A 22,664-nucleotide genomic window follows, 5' to 3' on the forward strand; every position below is an offset into this window, starting at 1 on the left:
GTCCATTCTCTAGTAGGTCTGTGTCTTTATTCCTGTCTTACCCCTAGGTTCTTCATGACCTTTTTTTTTTTTTCTTAGATTCCATATATATGTGTTAGCATACGGTATTTGTTTTTCTCTTTCTGACTTACTTCACTCTGTATGACAGACTCTGGGTCCATCCACCTCACTACAAATAACTCAATTTCGTTTCTTTTTATGGCTGAGTAATATTCCATTGTATATATGTGCCACATCTTCTTTATCCATTTATCCGATGATGGACACTTGGGTTGCTTCCATCTCCTGGCTATTGTAAATAGAGCTGCAATGAACATTTTGGTACATGAGTCTTTTTGAATTATGGTTTTCTCAGGGTATATGCCCAGTAGTGGGATTACTGGGTCATATGGTAGTTCTGTTTGTGGTTTTTTAAGGAACCTCCATACTGTTCTCCATGGTGGCTGTACCAATTCACATTCCCACCAGCAGTGCAAGAGGGTTCCCTTTTCTCCACACCCTCTCCAGCATTTATTGTTTCTAGACGTTTTGATGATGGCCATTCTGACTGGTGTGAGATGATATCTCATAGTAGTTTGATTTGCATTTCTCTAATGATTAATGATATTGAGCATACTTTCATGTGTTTGTTGGCAGTCTGTATATCTTCTTTGGAGAAATGTCTATTTAGTTCTTCTGCCCATTTTTGGATTGGGTTGTTTTTTTGATATTGAGCTGCATGAGCTGCTTGTAAATTTTGTAGATTAATCCTTTGTCAGTTTCTTCATTTGCAAATATTTTCTCCCATTCTGAGGGTTGTCTTTTGGTCTTGTTTATGGTTTCCTTTGCTGTGCCAAAGCTTTGAAGTTTCATTAGGTCTCACTTGTTTATTTTTGTTTTTATTTCCATTTCTCTAGGAGGTGGGTCAAAAAGGACCTTGCTGTGATTTATGTCATAGAGTGTTCTGCCTATGTTTTCCTGTAACAGTTTGATAGTTTCTGGCCTTACATTTAAGTTTTTAATCTATTCTGAGCTTACTGTTGTGTATGGTGTTAGGGAGTGTTCTAATCTCATACTTTTACATGTAGCTGTCCAGTTTTCCCAGCACCACTTATTGAAGAGGCTGTCCTTTCTCCACTGTACATTCCTGCCTCCTCTATCAAAGATAAGGTGACCGTATGTGTGTGGGTTTATCTCTGGGCTTTCTATCCTGTTCCATTGATCTGTATTTTTTTTTTGTGCCAGTACCATACTGTCTTGATTACTGTAGCTTTGTAGTATAGTCTGAAGTCAGGGAGCCTGATTTCTCCAGCTCCATTTCTCATTCTCAAGACTGCTTTGGCTATTCGGGGTCTTTTGTGTTTCCATACAAATTGTGAAATTTTTTGTTTTAGTTGTGTGAAAAATGCCAGTGGTAGTTTGATAGGGATTGCATTGAATCTGTAGATTGCTTTGGGTAGTAGAGTCATTTTCACAATGTTGATTCTTCCAATCCAAGAACATGGTATAGCTCTCCATCTATTTGTATCATCTTTAATTTCTTTCATCAGTGTCTTATAGTTTTCTGCATACAGGTCTTTTGTCTCCTTAGGTAGGTTTATTCCTAGATATTTTATTCTTTTTGTTGCACAGGTAAATGGGAGTGTTTTCTTAATTTCACTTTCAGATTTTTCATCATTATCGTATAGGAAGGCCAGAGATTTCTGTGCATTAATTTTGTATCTTGCTACTTTACCAAATTCATTGATTAGCTCTAGTAGTTTTCTGGTAGCATCTTTAGGATTTTCTATGTATAGTATCATGTCATCTGCAAACAGTGACAGCTTTACATCTTCTTTCCTAATTTGGATTCCTTTTATTTCCTTTTCTTCTCTGATTGCTGTGGCTAAAACTTCCAAAACTGTGTTGAATAAGAGTGGTGAGAGTGTGCAACCTTGTCTTGTTCCTGATCTTAGTGGAAATGCTTTCAGTTTTTCACCATTGAGGACGATATTGGCTGTGAGTTTGTCATATATGGCCTTTATTATTATGTTGAGGACAGTTCCCTCTATGCCTACTTTCTGCAGGGTTTTTATCATAAATGGGTGCTGAATTTTGTCGAAAGCTTTCTCTGCATCTATTGAGATGATCATATGGTTTTTCTCCTTCAATTTGTTAATATGGTGTATCACGTTGATTGATTTGTGTATATTGAAGAATCCTTGCATTCCTGGAATAAACCCCACTTGATCATGGTGTATGATCCTCTTAATGTGCTGCTGGATTCTGTTTGCTAGTATTTTGTTGAGGATTTTTGCATCTATGTTCATCAGTGATATTGGCCTGTAGTTTTCTTTCTTTGTGACATCCTTGTCTGTTTTGGTATCAGGGTAATGGTGGCCTCGTAGAATGAATTTGGGAGTGTTCCTCCCTCTGCTATATTTTGGAAGTTTGAGAAGGATAAGTGTTAGCTCTTCTCTAAATGTTTAATAGAATTCGCCTGTGAAGCCATCTGGTCCTGGGCTTTTGTTTGTTGGAAGATTTTTAATCACAGTTTCAATTTCAGTATTTGTGATTGGTCTGTTCATATTTTCTGTTTCTTCCTGATTCAGTCTTGGCAGGTTTCTAAGAATTTGTCCATTTCTTCCAGGTTGTCCATTTTATTGGCATAGAGTTGCTTGTAGTAATCTCTCATGATCTTTTGTGTTTCTGCAGTGTCAGTTGTTACTTCTCCTTTTTCATTTCTAATTCTATTGATTTGAGTCTTCTTCCTTTTTTTCTTTGTGAGTCTGGCTAATGGTTTATCAATTTTGTTTATCTTCTCAAAGAACCAGCATTTTGTTTTATTGATCTTTGCTATCGTTTCCTTCATTTCTTTTTCACATCTTTCTGATCTGATCTTTATGATATCTTTCCTTCTGCTAGCTTTGGGGTTTTTTTGTTCTTCTTTCTGTAATTGCTTTAGGTGCAAGGTTAGGTTGTTTATTCGAGATGTTTCCTGTTTCTTAAGGTAGGAATGTATTGCTATAACCTTCCCTGTTAGAACTGCTTTTGCTGCATCCCATAGGTTTTGGGTCGTCATGTCTCCATTGTCATTTGTTTCTAGGTATTTTTTGATTTCCTCTTTGATTTCTTCAGTGATCACTTCATTATTAAGTAGTGTATTGTTTAGCCTCTATGTGTTTGTATTTTTTTACTGATCTTTTTCTGTAATTGACATCTAGTCTCAAGGCGTTGTGGTCGGAAAAGATACTTGATACAATTTCAATTTTCTTAAATTTACCAAGGCTTGATTTGTGACCCAAGATATGATTTATCCTGGAGAATGTTCCATGAGTACTTGAGAAAAATGTGTATTCTGTTGTTTTTGGATGGAAAGTCGTATAAATATCAATTAAGTCCATCTTGTTTAATGTATCATTTAAAGCTTCTGTTTCCTTATGTATGTTCATTTTGGATGGTCTGTCCATTGGTGAAAGTGAGATGTTAATGTCCCCTACTATGAATGTGTTACTGTTGATTTCCCCTTTTATGGCTGTTAGTATTTGCCTTATATATTGAGGTACTCCTATGTTGGGTGCATAAATATTTACAATTGTTATATCTTCTTCTTGGATCGATCCCTTGATCATTATGTAGTGTCCTTCTTTGTCTCTTGTAATAGTGTTTATTTTAAAGTCTATTCTGTCTGATTTGAGAATTGCTACTCCATCTTTCTTTCTTCTGATTTTCATTTGCAAGGAATATCTTTTTCCATCCCTTCACTTTCAGTCTGTATGTGTCCCTATGTCTGAAGTGGGTCTCTTGTAGACAGCATATATATGGGTCTTGTTTTTGTATCCATTCAGCCAGTCTGTGTCTTTTAGTGGGAGCATTTAATCCATTTACATTTAAGGTAATTATCGATATGTATGTTCCTATTCCCATTTTCTTAATTGTTTTGGGTTTGTTATTGTAGATCTTTTCCTTCTCTTGTGTTTCTTGGCTAGAGAAGTTCCTTTACCATTTGTTGTAAAGCTGGTTTGGTGGTGCTGAACTCTCTCAGCTTTTGTTTCTCTGTAAAGGTTCTCCATCAAATCTGAATGAGATCCTTGCTGTGTAGAGTAATCTTGGTTGTAGGTTTTTCTCCTTCATCACTTTAAATATGTCCTGCCAGTCCCTCTGGCTTGCAGTGTTTCTGCTGAAAGATTGCTGTTAACCTTATGGGGATTTCTTTGTGTGTTATTTGTTGTTTTTCCCTTGCTGCTTTTAATATGTTTTCTTTGTATTTAATTTTTGACAGTTTGATTAATATGTGTCTTGGCGTGTTTCTCCTTGGATTTATCCTGTATGGGACTCTCTGTGCTTCCTGGACTTGATTAACTATTTCCTTTTCCATAGTAGGGAAGTTTTCAAGTATAATCTCTTCACATATTTTCTCAGTCCCTTTCTTTTCCTCTTGTTCTTCTGGGACCACTATAATTCGAATGTTGGTGCGTTTAATGTTTTCCCAGGGGTCTCTGAGACTGTCCTCAGTTCTTTTCATTCTTTTTTCTTTATTCCACTCTGCAGTAGTTATTTCCATTATTTTATCTTCCAGGTCACTTATCCGTTCTTCTGCCTCAGTTATTCTGCTATTGATCCCTTCTACAGTATTTTAATTTCATGTTTTGTGTTGTTCATTGTTGCTTGTTTCAACTTTAGTTCTTCTAGGTCCTTGTTAAATGTTTCTTGCATTTTGTCTATTCTATTTCCAAGATTTTGAATCATCTTTACTATCATTATTCTGAATTCTTTTTCAGGTAGACTGCCTATTTCCTCTTCATTTGTTAGGTCTGGTGGGTTTTTATCTTGCTCCTTCATGTGCTTTGTGTTTTTCTGTCTTCTCATTTTGCTTATCTTACTGTGTTTGGGGTCTCCTTTTTGCAGGCTGCAGGTTCGTAGTTCCCGTTGTTTTTGGTGTCTGTCCCCAGTGGCTAAAGTTGGTTCACTGGGCTGTATAGGCTTCCTGGTGGAGGGTACTAGTGCCTGTGTTCTGGTGGATGAGGCTGGATGTTGTCTTTCTGGTGGGCAGGTCCACGTCTGGTGGTGTGTTTTGGGGTGTCTGTGGACTTATTATGATTTTAGGCAGCTTCTCTGCTAATGGGTGGGTTTGTGTTCCTGTCTTGCTGGTTATTTGGCATAGGTTGTCCAGCAGTGTAGCTTGCTGGTCATTGAGTGAAGCTGGGTGTTGGTGTCGAGGTGGAGATCTCTGGGAGATTTTCTCCGTTTGATATTACATGGAGCTGGGAGGTCTGTTGTGGACTTGTGTCCTGAAGTTGGGTCTCCCACCTCAGAGGTACAGCACTGACTCCTGGCTGCAGCGCCAAGAGCCTTTCATCCACACAGCTCAGAATAAAAGGGAGAAAAAGTAGAAAGAAAGGAAGAGGATAAAATAAAATAAAGTAAGATAAAATAAAATAAATGTATTAAAATAAAAAATAACTATTAAGAAGAAATTTTTTTTAAAGTAGAAAAACAAAACAAAAAAAACACGGACAGACAGAACCCTATGACAAACGGTGAAAGCAAAGCTATACAGACAAAATCTCACACAGAAGCATACACATACTCACAGAAAGAGGAAAAGGGGAAAAAATAATAAATCTTGCTCTCAAGGTCCACCTCCTCAATTCGGGATGATTCGTTGTCTATTCATGTATTCCACCGATGCAGGGTACATCAAGTTGATTGTGGAGATATAGTCTGCTGCTTCTGAGGCTGCTGGGAGGGATTTCCCTTTCTCTTCTTTGTTCGTACAGCTCCCGCGGCTCAGCTTTGGATTTGGCCCCGCCTCTGCGTGTAGGTCGCAGGAGGGCATCTGTTCTTCGGTCAGACAGGATGGGGTTAAAGGAGCCACTGCTTCGGTGGCTCTTGTTCACTCAGGCTGGGGGTAGGGAGGGGTGCGGATGTGTGGCAAGCCTGCGGCGGCAGACGTCAGCATGACTTGGCACCAGCCTGAGGCGCGCCATGCGTTCTCCTGGGGAAGTTGTCCCTGAATCCCGGGACCCTGGCAGTGGCAGGCTGCACAGTCTCCCGGAAGCGAGGTGTGGAGAGTGACCTGTGCTCGCACACAGGTTTCTTGGTGTCGGCAGCAGCGGACTTAGCGTCTCATGCTCGTCTCTGGGGTTCGCGCTTTTAGCCGCGGCTCGCGCCCGTCTCTGGAGTTCCTTTAAGCAGCGCTCTTAATCCCCTCTCCTCGCGCACCAGGAAGCAGAGGGAAGAAAAAGTCTCTTGCCTCTTTGGCAGGTCCAGACTTTTCCCCCGACTCCCTCCTGGCTAGACGTGGTGCATTAACCCCTTTGGGCTGTGTTCACGCTGCCAGTCCTCTCCCTGCGATCCGACCAAAACCTGAGCCTCAGCTCCCAGCCCCCGCCCGCCCCGGCGGGTGAGCAGACAAGCCTCTTGGGCTGGTGAGTGCCGGTCGGCACCGATCCTCTGTGAGGGAATCTCTCCGCTTTTCCCTCTGCACCCCTGTTGCTGCACTCTCATCCACAGCCCCGAAGCTGCCCCCCTCCGCCACCTGCAGTCTCCGCCCGAGAAGGGGCTTCTAGTGTGTGGAAACCTTTCCTCCTTCACGGCTCCCTCCCACTGGTGCAGGTCCCGTCCCTATTCTTTTGTTTCTGTTTATTCTTTTTTCTTTTGCCCTAGCCAGGTACGTGTGGAGTTTCTTGCCTTTTGGGAGGTCTGAGGTCTTCTGCCAGCGTTCAGTAGGTGTTCTGTAGGAGTTGTTCCACGTGTAGATGTATTTCTGGTGTATCTGTGGGGAGGAAGGTGATCTCCGTGTTTTACTCTTCTGCCATCTTCTTCCTCCTCCCTGATATACTTTTTGATGTATTATGTTTTAAACTTTACAATGAGTGAAATATACAAACATAAAAGTATATATAAATGTCTGTGCACATTTTAAATAATAATCACCAATGCACCTATAATCCAGTTTATGAAATAGATCGTGTTAAATAATAATAATAATGATTACCCATATATACATATATATCACCAGCTTAAGAAACAGAAGATTGCATATCCTTCTTCTAAACTCATCCAGAGTCATGATGTTAAATACCTTCTATATGCTCATGACTCCCAAATTTAAATGTGTAGTCTGGACTTCTCTCCTGAACTCCAGACTTGTATATCCAGCTGCGTATCTGATATATCCACTTGCAGTGTCTAATAGGCATCTCAGACTAGACATCTCTAAAACTGAACTCCTGATTTCTGTTCCCACACACCTGTTCCTCTGTAATCTTTTTTTTTTTTTCTTTTCAATCTCAATAGCAACTCTATCTTTCCAGCTGCTTAGGCTAAAACCTTAGAGTTTTGATTCCATTTTCCCCTCACACCCCATGTAGAAGCTATCAGCAGAGCCTGTTGACAGTTCATTAGAAATACATCTAGAATCTCACTTCTGAACACCCCAACTACTAACCTAGTCCAGGCTCTTGTTGTCTCTTTCTAGATTATTGCATTAGCCTCCCAACTGGTATATCTGCTTCTATTGTTTTCTCTCCTTTAGTCTATTTTCAGCTTAAAGGCTGGAGTGATCTTGATAAAATAAGTCAGATCATGTCACTCCACTGCTCAAAACCGTCCAATGACTTCCCTTCCCCCTGGCTCAGAGCAGATGCTCTATACTGCTGACCCCCTGGTAATGCTCACACCGATTCTTTTTTTTAAAAATAAATTTATTTATTTATTTATTTTTGGCTGTGTTGGCTCTTTGTTGCTGTGTGCGGGCTTTCTCTAGTTGAGGTGAGTGGGGGCTACTCTTCATTGCAGTGCATGGGCTTCTCATTGTCGTGGCTTCTCTTGTTGCGGAGCACGGGTTCTAGGCGCGCAGGCTTCAGTAGTTGTGGCACATGGGCTCAGTAGTTGTGGCTTGCAGGCTCTAGAGCTCAAGCTTAGTAGTTTTGATGCACGGGCTTAGTTGCTCCGAGGCATGTGGGATCTTCCCGGGACAGGGCACGAATCTGTGTCCCTTGCATTGGCAGGCAGATTCTTAACCACTGTGCCACGAGGGAAGCCCTCCCATCGGTTCTTGACTACTCTCCTCTTTGCTCATTCTCTTCCAGCCACACTGACATCTTGCTGTTCCTCAAATGTGTCACTGGGCTTGTCGGCCCTTAGGGTTCTTCACTTTTTGTCGGTGGCCTCTGATCTGACTTTCTTCCTTTCCTAATGCCCAGGGCTTTCAGGTCACTTCCTTACGTATGTGGCTATTTTTACCTGGCTCTAGGCCATTAGGCATGAAGTGATACCCTCAAGCAAATGGCCATTTTAAAAATCTGGTTGCTCTTTTCCTTTTGAACTCTCCCCCTGTGCCCCCTCCCCTTCTTTTTTTGTTTTACAAGGACTTCCTTTTCTCTGTTGCCAATTCAGCTGTTCATTAAAAGTATTATATTTTATTCAGCATTTTTAGATGGCTTCTTTATCAACCATTTTGCCACGACTCAAGGTCTGATGAATTGTTATTAACTAGTGAAGTTAGAGCAATGATTTCTCATAATAATTTTTTTTTCCTTGGATTAAAGGATGGAAGACTCCAGACAGGGGATCACATCTTGAAGATTGGTAGCACAAATGTGCAGGGAATGACCAGTGAGCAAGTTGCACAAGTGCTGAGGAACTGTGGGAATTCTGTCAGGATGCTTGTTGCAAGAGACCCAGTTGGTGAAATTTCCATAGCCCCTCCTACCCCTGCAGCCTTACCTGTTGCCCTGCCTGCTGTGGCCAACAGGAGCCCTAGTTCTGTGAGTATACAAATTACTCTTTCATGGTAAATTCAGTACTGGGTGTGATTTACTGCAGGATTAGAAATGTTTTCCACTCCACGTGTTGCATGGGTGTGAGTTGTGTCTCAGTGCTCAACAGGGAAGCAGAGGAGAGCCCAATTTGTAGACACTAGACAAGTTTGATTTTCTTTTTTTTTGCCATTTCTCAGGGTTAAGTCATTCAACTTCCCTGAGCCTGAGCTACTCATCTGTAAATTGGAGAATAATAATACCTGCATTTCTATTTCATAAGATTGGTGAACAGATATCCAGATAGTGGAGGGGAAACTGTAAATACTGGTCAGCGTATGTGTGTTATCACTGATAAGAACAGACTGGCCAAAGGGAATAGACATTAATAATAATAATTTTTATTTTGATTATTAACAATCATTACAGTTATATAATAATCATTACCATTAATCATTATCAAGCACCTGGAATTGTCTAAGTCATCTGAATTTTTCATAAGAATTCTGCAAGATAGGTCTTATCATCCACTTAATAGATGAGGAAATGGAAGTCCAAATAACTTGTTTTAAAGGTCATATAGGTAGTAATTTGCAAAGCTGGGGTTTGAATTTAGATCTTTCTGGTCCATTCCAAGTTCTTTTTTTGGTTTTTGTCTTTCAGTCTTATTAAGATAAAATAGACATACAGCACTTTATAAGTTTAAGGTGTACAGCCTAGTGATTTAATTTACATACATCATGAAGTGATTATCAAAATAAGTTTAGTGAACATCCATCACCTCATATACAATTAAAGAAATAGAAAAAAATTTTTCTTGTGATGAGAACCCGGGATTTATTCTCTTAACTTTCATACCTAACATACAGTGCTAATTATATTTATCATGTTGTATATTACATCTCTAGTACATATTCATCTTATAATACAAGGTACAAATGGAAGTTTGTACCTTTTGACTGCCTCAATCTGGTCCCCCCATCCCTCAGTCCCAAGTTCTTTCCATCCATCTCACAGGCTCTGAATCAAGAGATAATAAGGCAAAAGGAAAGAAATAGTTTTTAAAAGGACAAGCCAGGAAGAAGAAAAGAGAAGTGATTATGGTGAGAAGGGGGTGGGAAGCCACCTTTCAAATTCATTTGAGGAACCATTCGGTGTCTTCTGGAAAGCCTTTCCCTACTTGGAACCATGTGAGTGGAAGTTTTCTGTCGGAGATATTAGAATCATTTTTCTTTTCTTCTCCAAACTAGTTAGAACCATTTTCTTTTCCATCCATTCTTCTGGTTTGCTGAAGCCTTCTACTTTGTAGTGAGGAAGCAGTGTAGCTGTGTGATAAGTGAGAATTTGATGCAATCAGTTATTTACTTTCTATTATTAATGTTTTGAATTGAAAGCAAGGTATTATGTTTTTAGACACCTTACTCTTTTACAGAAATATTTTAAATTAGAAGACAAGAATGATAATCAGTTTTAGGTCAATATTTTTTGCTTACAATGGTTAGGCTTACCATTTGTTTCTTTTTCTTTAAATTCTTTCAGATACAAATTTACGCTGAGCTTTTTCTAAGTGGCTGTATTAGTTTTCTCTTGTTGTATAACAAATGATCACAAACGTTGTGGCTTGAAGCAGTACCCTTTTTTGGTCCACAGTTCTGCAGGTCTGAAGTCTGGGTGAGCTCTGTTGGGCTCTTCTTAGAGTCTTACAAAGCCTAAATCAAGGTGTTGGCCTGGCTGGGCTCTTATCTGGATGCTCTGGGAACAGTCCATTTCCAAGCTCTATCATATTGTTGGCAGAATAGTTTCTTGTAGCTGTAGGACTGAAGTCTCTGTATTAATGGCTGTCAGCTAAGGACCTCTTTCAGCTCCTTAAGTCCCCCTGTGTTCCTTCTCACATGACCCCTCCTTCTTCAAACCACAAGTCCAGTCCTTATGCTTCAAATCTTTTTCACTTCCCTTTCTGCCATCAATAGGAGAAAACTCTCTGCTTTTGAAGGGTGCCTGCTTAGATTAGGCTTACCTGGATAATCTCCCTTTTCCGTGATATAAACACAGGAATGGCACCAGGGATCAGAAGTCAGAGACAGTCTTAAAATTCTGCGTACCACAGGCGCTCAGAAAATACTTGACAAACCATACACAAATTGACTATGTACACAAGCTAGATAACTAAACGTTATATATAATTAAAATTATTTTTTCCTTTCAGGACAATTCTACTCTTTTTGAAACTTATGATGTTGAACTCATTAAAAAAGATGGACAGAGTCTTGGAATTAGAATTGTTGGTTATGTTGGAACCGCTCAGACAGGTAAATGAATCATTTCTATTTTACATTTGGAAATAATTGTAAAGGATGTTAAGGTTTCTAGAGAGTAAAATTAAATATCTGCAGATTTTAATTTAAACATTGAACAATAAAACCATGAATCTGTAATAGCAACCACTTACAAAAAATGATTAGAGATTCACAGTTTTATCTGAGTAGTTTTATAGCTGACTCAATAGTCATTAACAAAAGAATTTAATTTATCCAACATAGTGTATAACATTTGAATTGTACCTCCTCTTGTTTCTAAGATAGATATATTTTGAATATTGAGACTTGCATATTATGACATTTTACATGTGATAAAGTAAAATGATTACTGCATATATTTCATATTGTGAATGTCAAAAAAGTATTACTATTAATTATCAAAAGAAGATAAAACAAATGCTTTAATTAGAATTATTTTTCTTTCATATAAAGGGAATACATTGTAAGAATAAATGCATGGCCTAAGTATCTCTGAATAATACTCCCTGAACTCGAAAATGCAAAGCTTTGGTAACTTTCACTGTAAGAGTTACTCTATTATGATAAGAAATCACTACAGTAAGGAAAAATAAATCTTTTTCACAAATATTTGCTAGTAAGATGAAAAGTTAAAGTTATTAAATGTTCTAGTTTTTTAAAAATTGCAAGGTTACAGAGTTAATTTTTTTAAAGTTATTATTTTGCATATTTACAGCAGGTGGAAAGATTAAAAGTGCTAATATATTCAAAGTCCTGAATGAAATTCATGTCAGACCACCTTGTGCTATTTTAGCCTAATGAAATAACTGTTTTCCCTTTAGATTTTTCTAAGTGCCACCATTTTTAGGTTCAGAATTTAAATGAGTTCTAAAGAGCTAAGTATGGATTGTATAATAATGTTGCAAAAAAAAATGTACTGAGTAGCTCTTAATATGCTGTCTGGTTATAGAAATCATAAACTTGTGGTTTATGAACCTTTATTACATTAAGTTTTCAAGTTGTAAACCTAGTGATATACATGCAGAGTAAAATGAAGTGAATGATAGATAACTGAGAAAATTTGATGTTTATGTTACTGAATAAGAAAAGAATCATTTTACTTCTTTACCCTCAAAAGAAGCTTTTGGGACTGGAGCAAGGGCTGGGGTAGCAGTGTTGAATCCAAACACTAGAACATTTTATAACTCAGTATGCTTTTTAAACATGTAGTCTTTCAAAATAGTTTTCGCTTTATTCCATTCATTGGAACTTTTGAGCAGTTGCTCTGCTTAGTTTTGGAGGGAGTAGAAAAATGAATATAAGAAAAATTATTCAGGGCGATAAGCATGTAAATAGCTGTCAGTTGTTTGAGGATAAATGAAGCGTATGTGTTATCAGAAATGCAAGCAAACTATCATCATATAGCAGATGAAAGACTCATTATGACAGAGGGAAATGGAGAATTCACAAAGAAAGGCATTTGTACTAAGCACGGAAAAGGAGAAGGATTTAGATAGAAGGGTCAAGATCGGCAGGAATAAAAAATGAGAAAAGGGATAGTGTATAGAAAATACTTGGTGTTTTGGTGGAACATCATGAGTCTTGTGTGTCTGGACTTTTGTCTTATTGGAGCGGTAGTTGGAAGATGAAGTAAAACAAGAAGTTTGGGGCAAATTATGGAGGTCCTTGAATGTGATTCTATGAAATTTACATTTTATCATGTAGGCTATAGGAATCCATTGTTGTTTATATTCCTTCTACAGACAATATTTTAAGTTCATTTGAAATTGAGATAAAAATATAAAATCTTCCAGAGCTATGGTCTTTCTTTTTCTAACTTTTCTTCCAGCCCTTGCCCATAGGCATGCATACTTTTTATATAGTTGTAATTTTTATATACATTTTACGATATATATATAGATGCTAACATGAGCAGTGAACTAAATGTAGGAAGACCTGTTAGGACCCTCTTGTCTTAGTGCTGCTGAGAAATGATGAAGGTTTATGGCAAGTCAGCAGTGAAAAGGGAGACGGACCAAGAGAAGAGAGTGAGACTTAACCTGAGCTCTCCTGAATTCCAGCTGATACTGGAATGCATTTCATCAAGGTTCCATTACTGATTATTTCCAAAAATAGGCATCAATCAAATCATTTCAAATTTGGGTCACTTGTTATGGTGACAGTTTGAAATAATCCATCAGTTTCTCTGCTTGCATTCAGAATAGTATTTATCAAGCCTTCAGTCAGCCCCTTTAGCTAATTAACCTCTTGATATGAATTTTGCAATCAAGGCCTAATTAGAGCTTTCTTCCTTTTTCCGTATGTTTTGTGCACCGTAGGAGAAGCTTCAGGGATTTATGTGAAAAGTATAATACCTGGCAGCGCTGCATACCACAATGGTCAAATTCAAGTGAATGACCAAATAGTTGCTGTAAGTAACTGCCCTCTGTTTTAGAACTGAATCAAGTTGGGGGAAAAAGTTATCATTATTATAATATATATGCAATGGGAATGGCTTAATATAGTCTCATAATGTTTTTAAAAAATTAAGTTCGTTAGTGCAGTGAAATCTCATTAATTTGGACTCTCATGGTCCTAAATTTTTTTTAATTAAAAAGAAATTGTTTTTAATTGAAATATAAGTTGATTTACAACATTGTGCCAATCTCTGCCATACAGTAAAGTGACTCAGTTTTACACATATATACCTTCATTTTTTAGTATTCTTTTCCATTATGGTTTATCCCAGGAGATTGGATATAGCTCCCTGTGCCATGCAGCAGGACCTTGTTGTTTGTCCGTTCTAATTTTTTTTTTTAACTGCCTGTGAAGAAAGGAGTCACTAATGATATTGGCAGGAAAAAAAAATACTGTATACATATGTATATTATAGTATACATACACATATATTTGAAAGATGCTCTAGCATTCTCTTACAAAACATTTCAAGCACCTCTTTGTGTTCTTTAAATTCATCAGTTTTATATGTAATTAATAGGCCATTTACTAGAACTATTTATCTCTTTGTGAAAGTAGTTTTTCTATTAATAGTAATTTTGAGTATATACAAAATTGAGATATTTTTTGTTTTTGAGAATGCAGTCATTGCCTTTTATCAATTCAGATTGTAATTTCCTCCATTTAGTAGAAATTAGTTAAATTTTGCAGTTTATTTTCTTTTTCTTTTATAAATTTATTTTATTTTTGTCTCTATTGGGTCTTCGTTGCTGTGCACGGGCTTTTCTCTGGTTGCGGCCAGCAGGGGCTACTCTTTGTTGCGGTGTGTGGGCTTCTCATTGCGGTGGCTTCTCTTGTTGCGGAGCACGGGCTCTAGGCGTGTGGGCTTCAGTAGTTGTGGCTTGCAGGCTCAGTAGTTGTGGCGCACAGGCTCTAGAGTGCAGGCTCAGTAGTTGTGGTGCATGGGCTTAGTTGCTCTGCGGCATGTGGCATCTTCCTGGACCAGGGCTCGAACCCATGTCCCCTGCATTGGCAGGTGAATTCTTAACCACTTCACCAGCAGGGAAACCCTACAGTTTATTTTCATAATAATTTTGAAGCATGTATACACACACATACACACACATTTAATTTATTGATTTATACAGAAACAAATGTTTGTTGGTATAATTTGAATGTTTGTCCTTCAAGTCCATCTAAGGAAACACCTTTCATGACCCTTGGCTTTTCTATTATTGGGCTTAGGAAATGTCTTGTGATTGGCAGTTTGCAGATGAGTCATAAAACTTTGGAGAAGATATTAGGGGGAAAGCTATAGCAGTGGTTTGGCTAGCTTGAAGAAGATTGAGCGAGGAGGCCTGTTGGTCATGATGGACTTAATAAGAATGTGTCATTGGACTTGACTGAGATTAGTAAATACCTTTCTTGCATGTGCTTTTTCAGAATACTAGAAAACCTAATGGAGGGAGATCAGTTTCTTCTGGAAAATATCACATAATGATATATGGTAGAGGGGTGAAGTATTGGATGGCCTCTTCACTTTTAGTAATAATGGCTTCTAGTAATACGTCTTGAGAGCTCTGTATAACAACTGACCACCTTTTATGGCACTTTGAATTTTGAATAGCATCAGAGATTAAGACCCCCTACCTTTCTCAGGCTGTAAGTTAAATGTATGACTTAGGAATACAAGTTTCAGTTTGCTTTCTAGTTTCTCAGAAAATTTGTCAGCATGTTTTACTACTAATTTTTCATCCTTATTCACAAATACTTTCTTAGGTCTAATACAAATTATTTTGGGGATGAAATGAATTGCCTAACTTTATACTGCCTTGCCAGAATTAAAAGTGGTAGCTAACTTGGAACTTCTGTTTAATGTATCTTTTTTAATGTTTTAGGTTGATGGTGTGAATATTCAGGGTTTTGCCAACCAGGATGTTGTTGAAGTGTTAAGAAATGCAGGGCAAGTGGTACACCTAACCCTAGTTCGAAGGAAAACATCCTCATCTGCTTCTCCGCGTGAAGGGCCCTCTGACAGAGGTAATTAATTCCTCTGTCCCTCCCCCTACCTTGTCTGGGTTTGGAAGATCAACTCATTTACGGAAGTTGTTCTATAAGTCTGGGAAGGAAAAACTGCCCACCTTGTGAAAAGCAGCAGTGGAGAAGTGAATCAATGCATTTATGCCTTGAAGAGTTTCCTTTGCCTGTTATAACGTGCCAGTCCAAATGTTAGAATGTGAACACTGACATGCATTAAGCTCTGAGAGCTTCTCTAAATGGAGATGGAAATCATTTTCCCAAAAACCTTCCAAATTTCATTTATTTCTTATATTTGAATAATAAAGCTTTGCCACATTTTGTTCCAGGGGCTCTCAGTTGTCTAATGCTTTGACATTTTGCAAACTTCAGGTTTCATATTACCTCTAATGATGTATTTGATTCTAATATTTCTTGATTTACTTTGTGAACTATAGCAAGAGAAAATAAAATATGGATTTCTATTAAGGACACTTTTATTTATAAAATAATATTTGTTACTTTGATTATAAGAATAGTATAGTTTCATTATGGAACAAATGCATAATTGTATGCATGACAATTTTTAATTATCAACTTATAAATGTAGATAGATCAACAAAATTTGGCAATCATGGGAACACATTCAATTTAAAATGAATGACTGGGGCTTCCCTGGTGGTGCAGTGGTTAAGAATCCACCTGCCAATGCAGGGGATCTGGGTTCGAGCCCTGGTCCGGGAAGATCCCACATGCCATGGAGCGGCTGGGCCCATGTGCCACAACTACTGAGCCTGCACTCTAGAGCCCTTGAGCCACAATTACTGATCCCATGTGCCACAACTACTGAGGCCCACGCACCTGGAGCCCATGCTCCACAACAAGAGAAGCCACCTTAATGAGAGGTCTGCACACCGTGGTGAAGAGTAGCTCCCGCTCGCTGCAACTAAAAAGAAAGCCCGTGCACAGCAACGAGGACCCAACACAGCCAAAAATAAATAAATAAATAAATAAATAAATTTATTAAAAAAAAAAAAGATTGACTGGCAGGTCTGGGGCCCCGCCCCTTACACTTCTCAGGCCTGACCTTCTGGCAGCCGGGCTGCACGCTGAGCTGACATTGTCAGGTCCTCGTGATGTGGCCGGACGTGCCCCCTCTCGTGAAATCATGGTGGCATACTGGCGACAAGCTGGACTCAGCTACATCCGATACTCCCAGATCTATACAAAAGCAGTGAGGGATGCATTGAAGACAGGATTCAAAGCAAATGCCAAGAAGACTTCTGGCAGTGGCATAAAAATTGTGAAAGCGTAAAAGGAATAATTTACTCTGACTACAGCTTGAAATGTTGGATGTTCAAGGTGAAGATGTGTGGGCACATGTTATGGCAGATTGAAAACAATCTCCCTTCATGGAAAGAAAAAATCCTGTCTTGTTCATAGATTGACAATGCCAATAAATTAAAGTACGGTTCAAAAAAAAATAAAATGAATGACTAATCATATAACTAGTGGGTAAGAAATAATTCCATTAGAATTTGTCAATCATTGAGTACATATTTTTCCTCTCCTCTGAAGATATAACGAGCCTAGAAATGTTTGCTTTCAAGTGATACTAAATTGTATTTACATTGGAACTTTTTTTTAAATTTTATTTTTCATTTATTTATTTGGTTGCACAGGGTCTTAGTTGTGGCAGGTGGGCTCCTCAGTTGCAGCTCGTGAGCTCCTTAGTTACGGCTCATCAGTTCCTTAGTTGTGGTATGCGAACTCTTAGTCACGGCATTCATGTGGGATCTAGTTCCCCAACGAGGGATCAAACCCGGGCCCCCTGCATTGGGAGCACGGAGTCTTAACAACTTCGCCACCAGGGAAGTCCCTGTGTTGGAACTTTTTAAGTTTTATGTGGTAGTGGAAATTCTGCTGCTGAAAGATAGATGCCCTGTCAACTGCATTGTGTGTATGAAATTTAAAATTGCCTAAATAGTACAGAATGTACAAATGCTGTATTGACCTTAAAGGTGCACATAAATATTTATACCATTATAATGGTTTTTAGTAGCTCTGATAGAGCCTTTGGCTTTAGTCTGCTGTATCAAATGAACTATGTCATCTGCGAATTAGCAATTCTTTACTGGGCGTGCCTACATTTTAAATTTGTATTGGAATAGGTTTTGACTCTAAATCTGCACTTCTTCCATGGTTTGGGTGTCCTTCCTGTGTGTTTCACTAGCACCCTTTGAAGAGCACTCTACTGTAGCATTTTTCACACAGTGTTGTAATCACCTGTTTTGTGTGTGGCCACTATAATGTAGGGGAGTGGTTATGCCTGTGTCCCCTGCCCCATTGAACACATCTCTGTGTGTCTTCCTCATAGTCAGCATTTAAGTTTGTTTTACTGAAACAAATTGCATGGCTTCTAGGTCTTGTGCAGTACCTTCCTCTGCCATTCAAAATCTTACTGTCTTTTTCTCCTCTAAACTCTTATTTGCATACCTTGTATATACTTATTTGTGTACCAATTTGTATACTACTTGTAGCGTACAACCAATCATGTATTGCTTTGTACTCTGCACACTGTTTAGTGAGTAACTCTTCTCCCCAAGCTACATTAGCAGCTTCTGGCTGGCATTTGTCTTGCTGGCACTGGGCAGTGCATTTAGTGTGTATCAAGAGATTAATGTTCTAAAAAATCCTGTGTGGTTTAAAATGTCATGTTAAGATCATAGGAACTTTTAACTGGTTATATTTTTAAACTTTTTATTATAAAATTTTTTGAACATACAGGAAAATTGAAAACTAATGTAACAGATACCCACAAACCCACCATTTAGATTCAGCAGTTAACATTTTTTCATGTTTGCATCATCTCTTTACCTTTTTCTGAACCATTTAAGAGTGAGTAGTAGATATCACGACAGTTTAGCCCTACATACTTCAGTTATAGCTTCTAAAAATAGTCATGATATCATTATCACACCAAAGAAAATTAATAGTCCCTAATATCAAATACCCAACACATACTTAAATTTTCCCAATTGCTCCCAAATGTCTTTTGTAGCTCCTTTTTCCACTTCCCTTTCTTCCCCTCTAAAGCCTCATAAAATCAATTATGCATTGAGCCTATTGCATTGTATTATGCTTCTTTGGTTTCTTAATCTAGAAGAATCCCTTGCCCCTGCCTCCATGGCATAGACTTTTTGAAGGGATTTGGCCATTTGTCACTAGAATGGTACATTCAGAATTTGATTGTTTCCTTGTGGTGTCATTTGACTTGTTCCTCTATCCTCTATGTTTCTTGTGAGCTAGGAGCTAGAGCCTTAAATTCAGGTTCAGTATTTTTTTTTTCTTTTTTTTTTTTGCCGTACGCGGGCCTCTCACTGCTGTGGCCTCTTCCGTTGGGGAGCACAGGCTCCGGACGCGCAGGCTCAGCGGCCACGGCTCACGGGCCCAGCTGCTCCGCGGCATGTGGGATCTTCCCGGACCGGGGCACGAATCCGTGTCCGCTGCATCGGCAGGCGGACTCTCAACCACTGCGCCACCAGGCAAGCCCAGGTTTAATATTTTTGATAAGAATACTTTATAAGTTACATGTGGTTATTTAAAAATAATGTAAAATGATTCTTGTTCAACCTTTCTTGTGTTTAAGAGATACATAGTGACTGGCATGCTTGAGATTGAACGCTTACTTAACTCAATTTAGCTAAGGAAGGAAACTCTGCAACCAGGGGAATACTCTCCCCTTTCCTTCCCATTCACAAGATTACTTATGTAGAGTTGTTTGTGAAACTCATGATGATGTCATGCTAGAACCTAGGATTGCCCAGAGCAACGGAACCGGCTTCTTCTGCATATTTTGCTCCCTGCCCACCACAGCAGCAAGAACATATGGCCCCCAGTGTTCTCCTCCTTCCCCCCACCCCCCAAGGCTATATTGAAAAGCATCTCCTCCTGCTTTGTCATTGACTTTATCTTGCTTTTCTCTTCCCATTGCCTAGTTCCTTATTCTTTTCAATAATACTACAAGTGTATTTTTTAATGAATTGAGTGGTTATCACAAGTGGCATTTTAACTAAAGGAATCATATGTGTAAGTTACCTGAAAAGTTTATAAGGAGGTTGTGAAATGGGACAATAGAGTGGAATAAGCTTACTTAAATATGGCCTTCATCTGATAGTGATTCAAATTAACAATTCTTATTTTAGGAACTGTGGTAGAACCACCGAAAACACCAGCCCTCTTTCTGACTGGAGCAGTGGAAAAGGAAACTAATTTCAGTGAAGATGAGGAAACTGAAGAAAGAATGGATAATCTAAAAAATGACAATATACAAGCCTTAGAAAAACTGGGTAGGCACGAAGCATTCAATTCAAAGCTTTCTCTCTTTATAGTTAATATAATATGAGGAATTTTAGAGGCATTTTTAGAGATATAAAATAAGATATTCTTAATATCAACATCTTAACACTTGTGGCAGTTGAGAATCGAGCATACTGTTGTTTAATCATTGTTTAATTATGTTGATTTTTTTTTTTTTTTTTTGCGGTACGCGGGCCCCTCACTGTTGTGGCCTCTCCCGTTGTGGAGCACAGGCTCTGGACGCGCAGGCTCAGTGGCCATGGCTCACGGGCCCAGCCGCTCTGCAGCATGTGGGATCCTCCCAGACTGGGGCACGAACCTGTGTCCCCTGCATTGGCAGGTGGACACTCAACCACTGCACCACCAGGGAAGCCCAATTATGTTGATTTTGAATACATTTTATTAGTGTGATAACTTTTAATCTTGTCGGCATTTTTAATTACTGCATACTTTAGCTTGTATTATTATCATCGATATAGCTATAGATATACAGCTGTCTGTATACATAGAGCAGTATTTCCTTTTCACCATAACAATATTGTATACATTTTTATATATTTTATCAAATTTCCAGGTTGCTATATATTTATTGTTTAATTTTCTTTTTAATTGATGTGCAACTTTGTCCTTGTGCTTTGTTCTTTGACACCTTGTCTACTCTAGTTGACTGTATTCTGTAAGCATGTTGAGTAACAGTCCCACACAGTTTCCTGTACAAAGGCACTCAGGGAAGCCTTGCTAGTTGGATGAAATGGACTAAAACTTCATCCATGTCCACGTTGGCTTTGATTGCCTTCTCTTGGGAAAGAATGGCCTGAAGGAAGGAGTAAACCCCTCATTCAAGTTTTAAAATTTCCTATAGTTTGGAAATTTAACTTGTTCTTTTTGACCCAAGTAGATTGCAGTTAATTTTTGCTCTTTAAATTCATGTGAACCCAGAGAGATGTACAATGAACTATTAGGTGAAAATCAAATACATTCTAAAGTTAGAAATATTTTTAGAAATATCTGCTCTTTTTGGATCAACCTCACTACCTTTTTTTTTTTTTTTTTTTTCCTGAATGTGTATAATTTCAGCTAGAGAGTTAGACCAAATTCTTCCATCTGTTACGAAGTTAACTCTCTTTTTGCTGTAGGGGCAGAACTGTTTTCCCTTCTTCTCGTCTAATTCTTTTGGCTGGTCTAATAATTAAATCGACATAAGACAGATTAACACAGGAGAAAAACTAATTTCCTATGTGTAAGAGTCGCATAAAAATATGAGCCCCAAGGGCAAGTTGGGCAATTGAAGCTTCTGTGCTATCCTGACTTAAGGAATGGGATAGGGGCCTGGGCCTTCCAAGGGGAGGAGAGTAATTTACAGGATGATAAGAAGAGCAGATGTTTGGTAATTAGAAGTTTGCCCAGCCATGCAGATAGGTCTTTCAAATAAAAAAGTTATCTCTGGTAATAACTGTCTTTCTGGTACAGGTTCTCTATCTAAATTCTTTTAGGTAGTTAAGGGAGAGGTGAAAGTTTCTCCTGAGTCTGCAGGGTCTTCATTGCCTTCAGCTGAAAATAATCTGCATGCCAAAGTGACAGTATTTGGGGTGGCATATTCTGCTCCCCTTCATTGCCATTGGAGTAATCGTTTCAGAGCATCATAATATTCATTTTTGTGTGTGATCATTGTGTGTAGCCAAGGATTTATTGAGCTGCTTAAAATAAATCTCTTTCCTCTGGTACTTAGGCCTTTGTGCTGTGCTTTAACACTCATGACTATGATTTCATTGTATGACTGAAAGGTACAAATATAGTCAAAAGAATTGTAGGTGAAATATCGACATTATTTTATATGTGTGTAAAATATCTTTAAATATCATGTTTTTAAGCTTACAGTTCAACCAATACATTGCAGATTTGATTCAAATTAGCCTACCACACAGGAAACTGCTGTCTGTAAGAAATTTAATAGAACTCTTAGTGTAATTTCTTATGGAAGTGTTAACAGAGTAGGAACAAAGGTGCAGAGCCTACCTGAATGATACTTTGTTTTTAATAGGATCTTCAGTTAGTTATCCTCGAAATGTAATCTAGCATATCAGTTAATATAGTTACTTTATGGATATGCTTTTGTAAATCTAGTAATTCTAAGTCCTTTAGTGTTCATCAGTCCTAGTCTCTGATTTTTGAGGTTAGCCTGTTTTACTTAATGATTTGTATTCTGTAATTAAGCATGATATGCATCCGAGATTAGATGTCTGCTGAAGGCTTGAAAAAACTGATACTGCAAGTTATGTTTGGTTTTAGGCAGATGGTTATATCAGGTGTGGTGTTTTGCGACTTGTCCAATCTTGTGACAAAATTGAGTTTTTCTTAAAGAAAAAAGCTGGAGGTTTGTTTATTTTCTGCTGCTACTGTGGATCTAAATTGAAATTACAGTTTTAGTACTTTGATTTTTGTCTATTAGGCATCATTCAGACTACAGACTTCTGGCTAAGATCATACGGACAGGCAGGACACTTAAAATCTGTCTGCACTCTTTAAAATCATCTGACCCATGCAAAAAAGGCAATATTACCCTTAAGTAAGAAAGTTATAAAGATATGATAGGGCTTCCCTGGTGGCACAGTGGTTGAGAGTCCGCCTGCCGATGCAGGGGATGCGAGTTTGTGACCCGGTCCGGGAAGATCCCACGTGCGGCGGAGCGGCTGGACCTGTGAGCCATGGCCCCTGAGCCTGTGCGTCCGGAGCCTGTGCTCTGCAATGGGAGAGGCCACAGTAGTGAGAGGTCAACGTACCGCAAAAAGAAAAAAAAAAAAAAAAAATGATAACCATGTAGCCACAAAAGACC

The 22,664-nt window shown here is 38.5% G+C and overlaps 1 protein-coding gene across 2 annotated transcripts in view; it reads left to right on the plus strand.

Moving 5' to 3' along the window:
• The window catches only part of PATJ (PATJ crumbs cell polarity complex component), a 340,450-nt gene that overhangs the window by 21,440 nt on the left and 296,346 nt on the right, over nucleotides 1–22,664 (plus strand). For both annotated transcript variants that reach the window (XM_065889002.1, XM_065889011.1), the window contains exons 7-11: nucleotides 8,514–8,732; nucleotides 10,930–11,032; nucleotides 13,339–13,430; nucleotides 15,355–15,496; nucleotides 19,678–19,821. In XM_065889002.1, coding sequence (XP_065745074.1) covers nucleotides 8,514–8,732; nucleotides 10,930–11,032; nucleotides 13,339–13,430; nucleotides 15,355–15,496; nucleotides 19,678–19,821 — 700 coding nt within the window. The remainder of the gene's footprint in view (nucleotides 1–8,513; nucleotides 8,733–10,929; nucleotides 11,033–13,338; nucleotides 13,431–15,354; nucleotides 15,497–19,677; nucleotides 19,822–22,664) is intronic.

The sequence above is a fragment of the Phocoena phocoena genome, chromosome 1, assembly GCF_963924675.1.
Source record: "Phocoena phocoena chromosome 1, mPhoPho1.1, whole genome shotgun sequence".
NCBI lineage: Eukaryota > Metazoa > Chordata > Mammalia > Artiodactyla > Phocoenidae > Phocoena > Phocoena phocoena.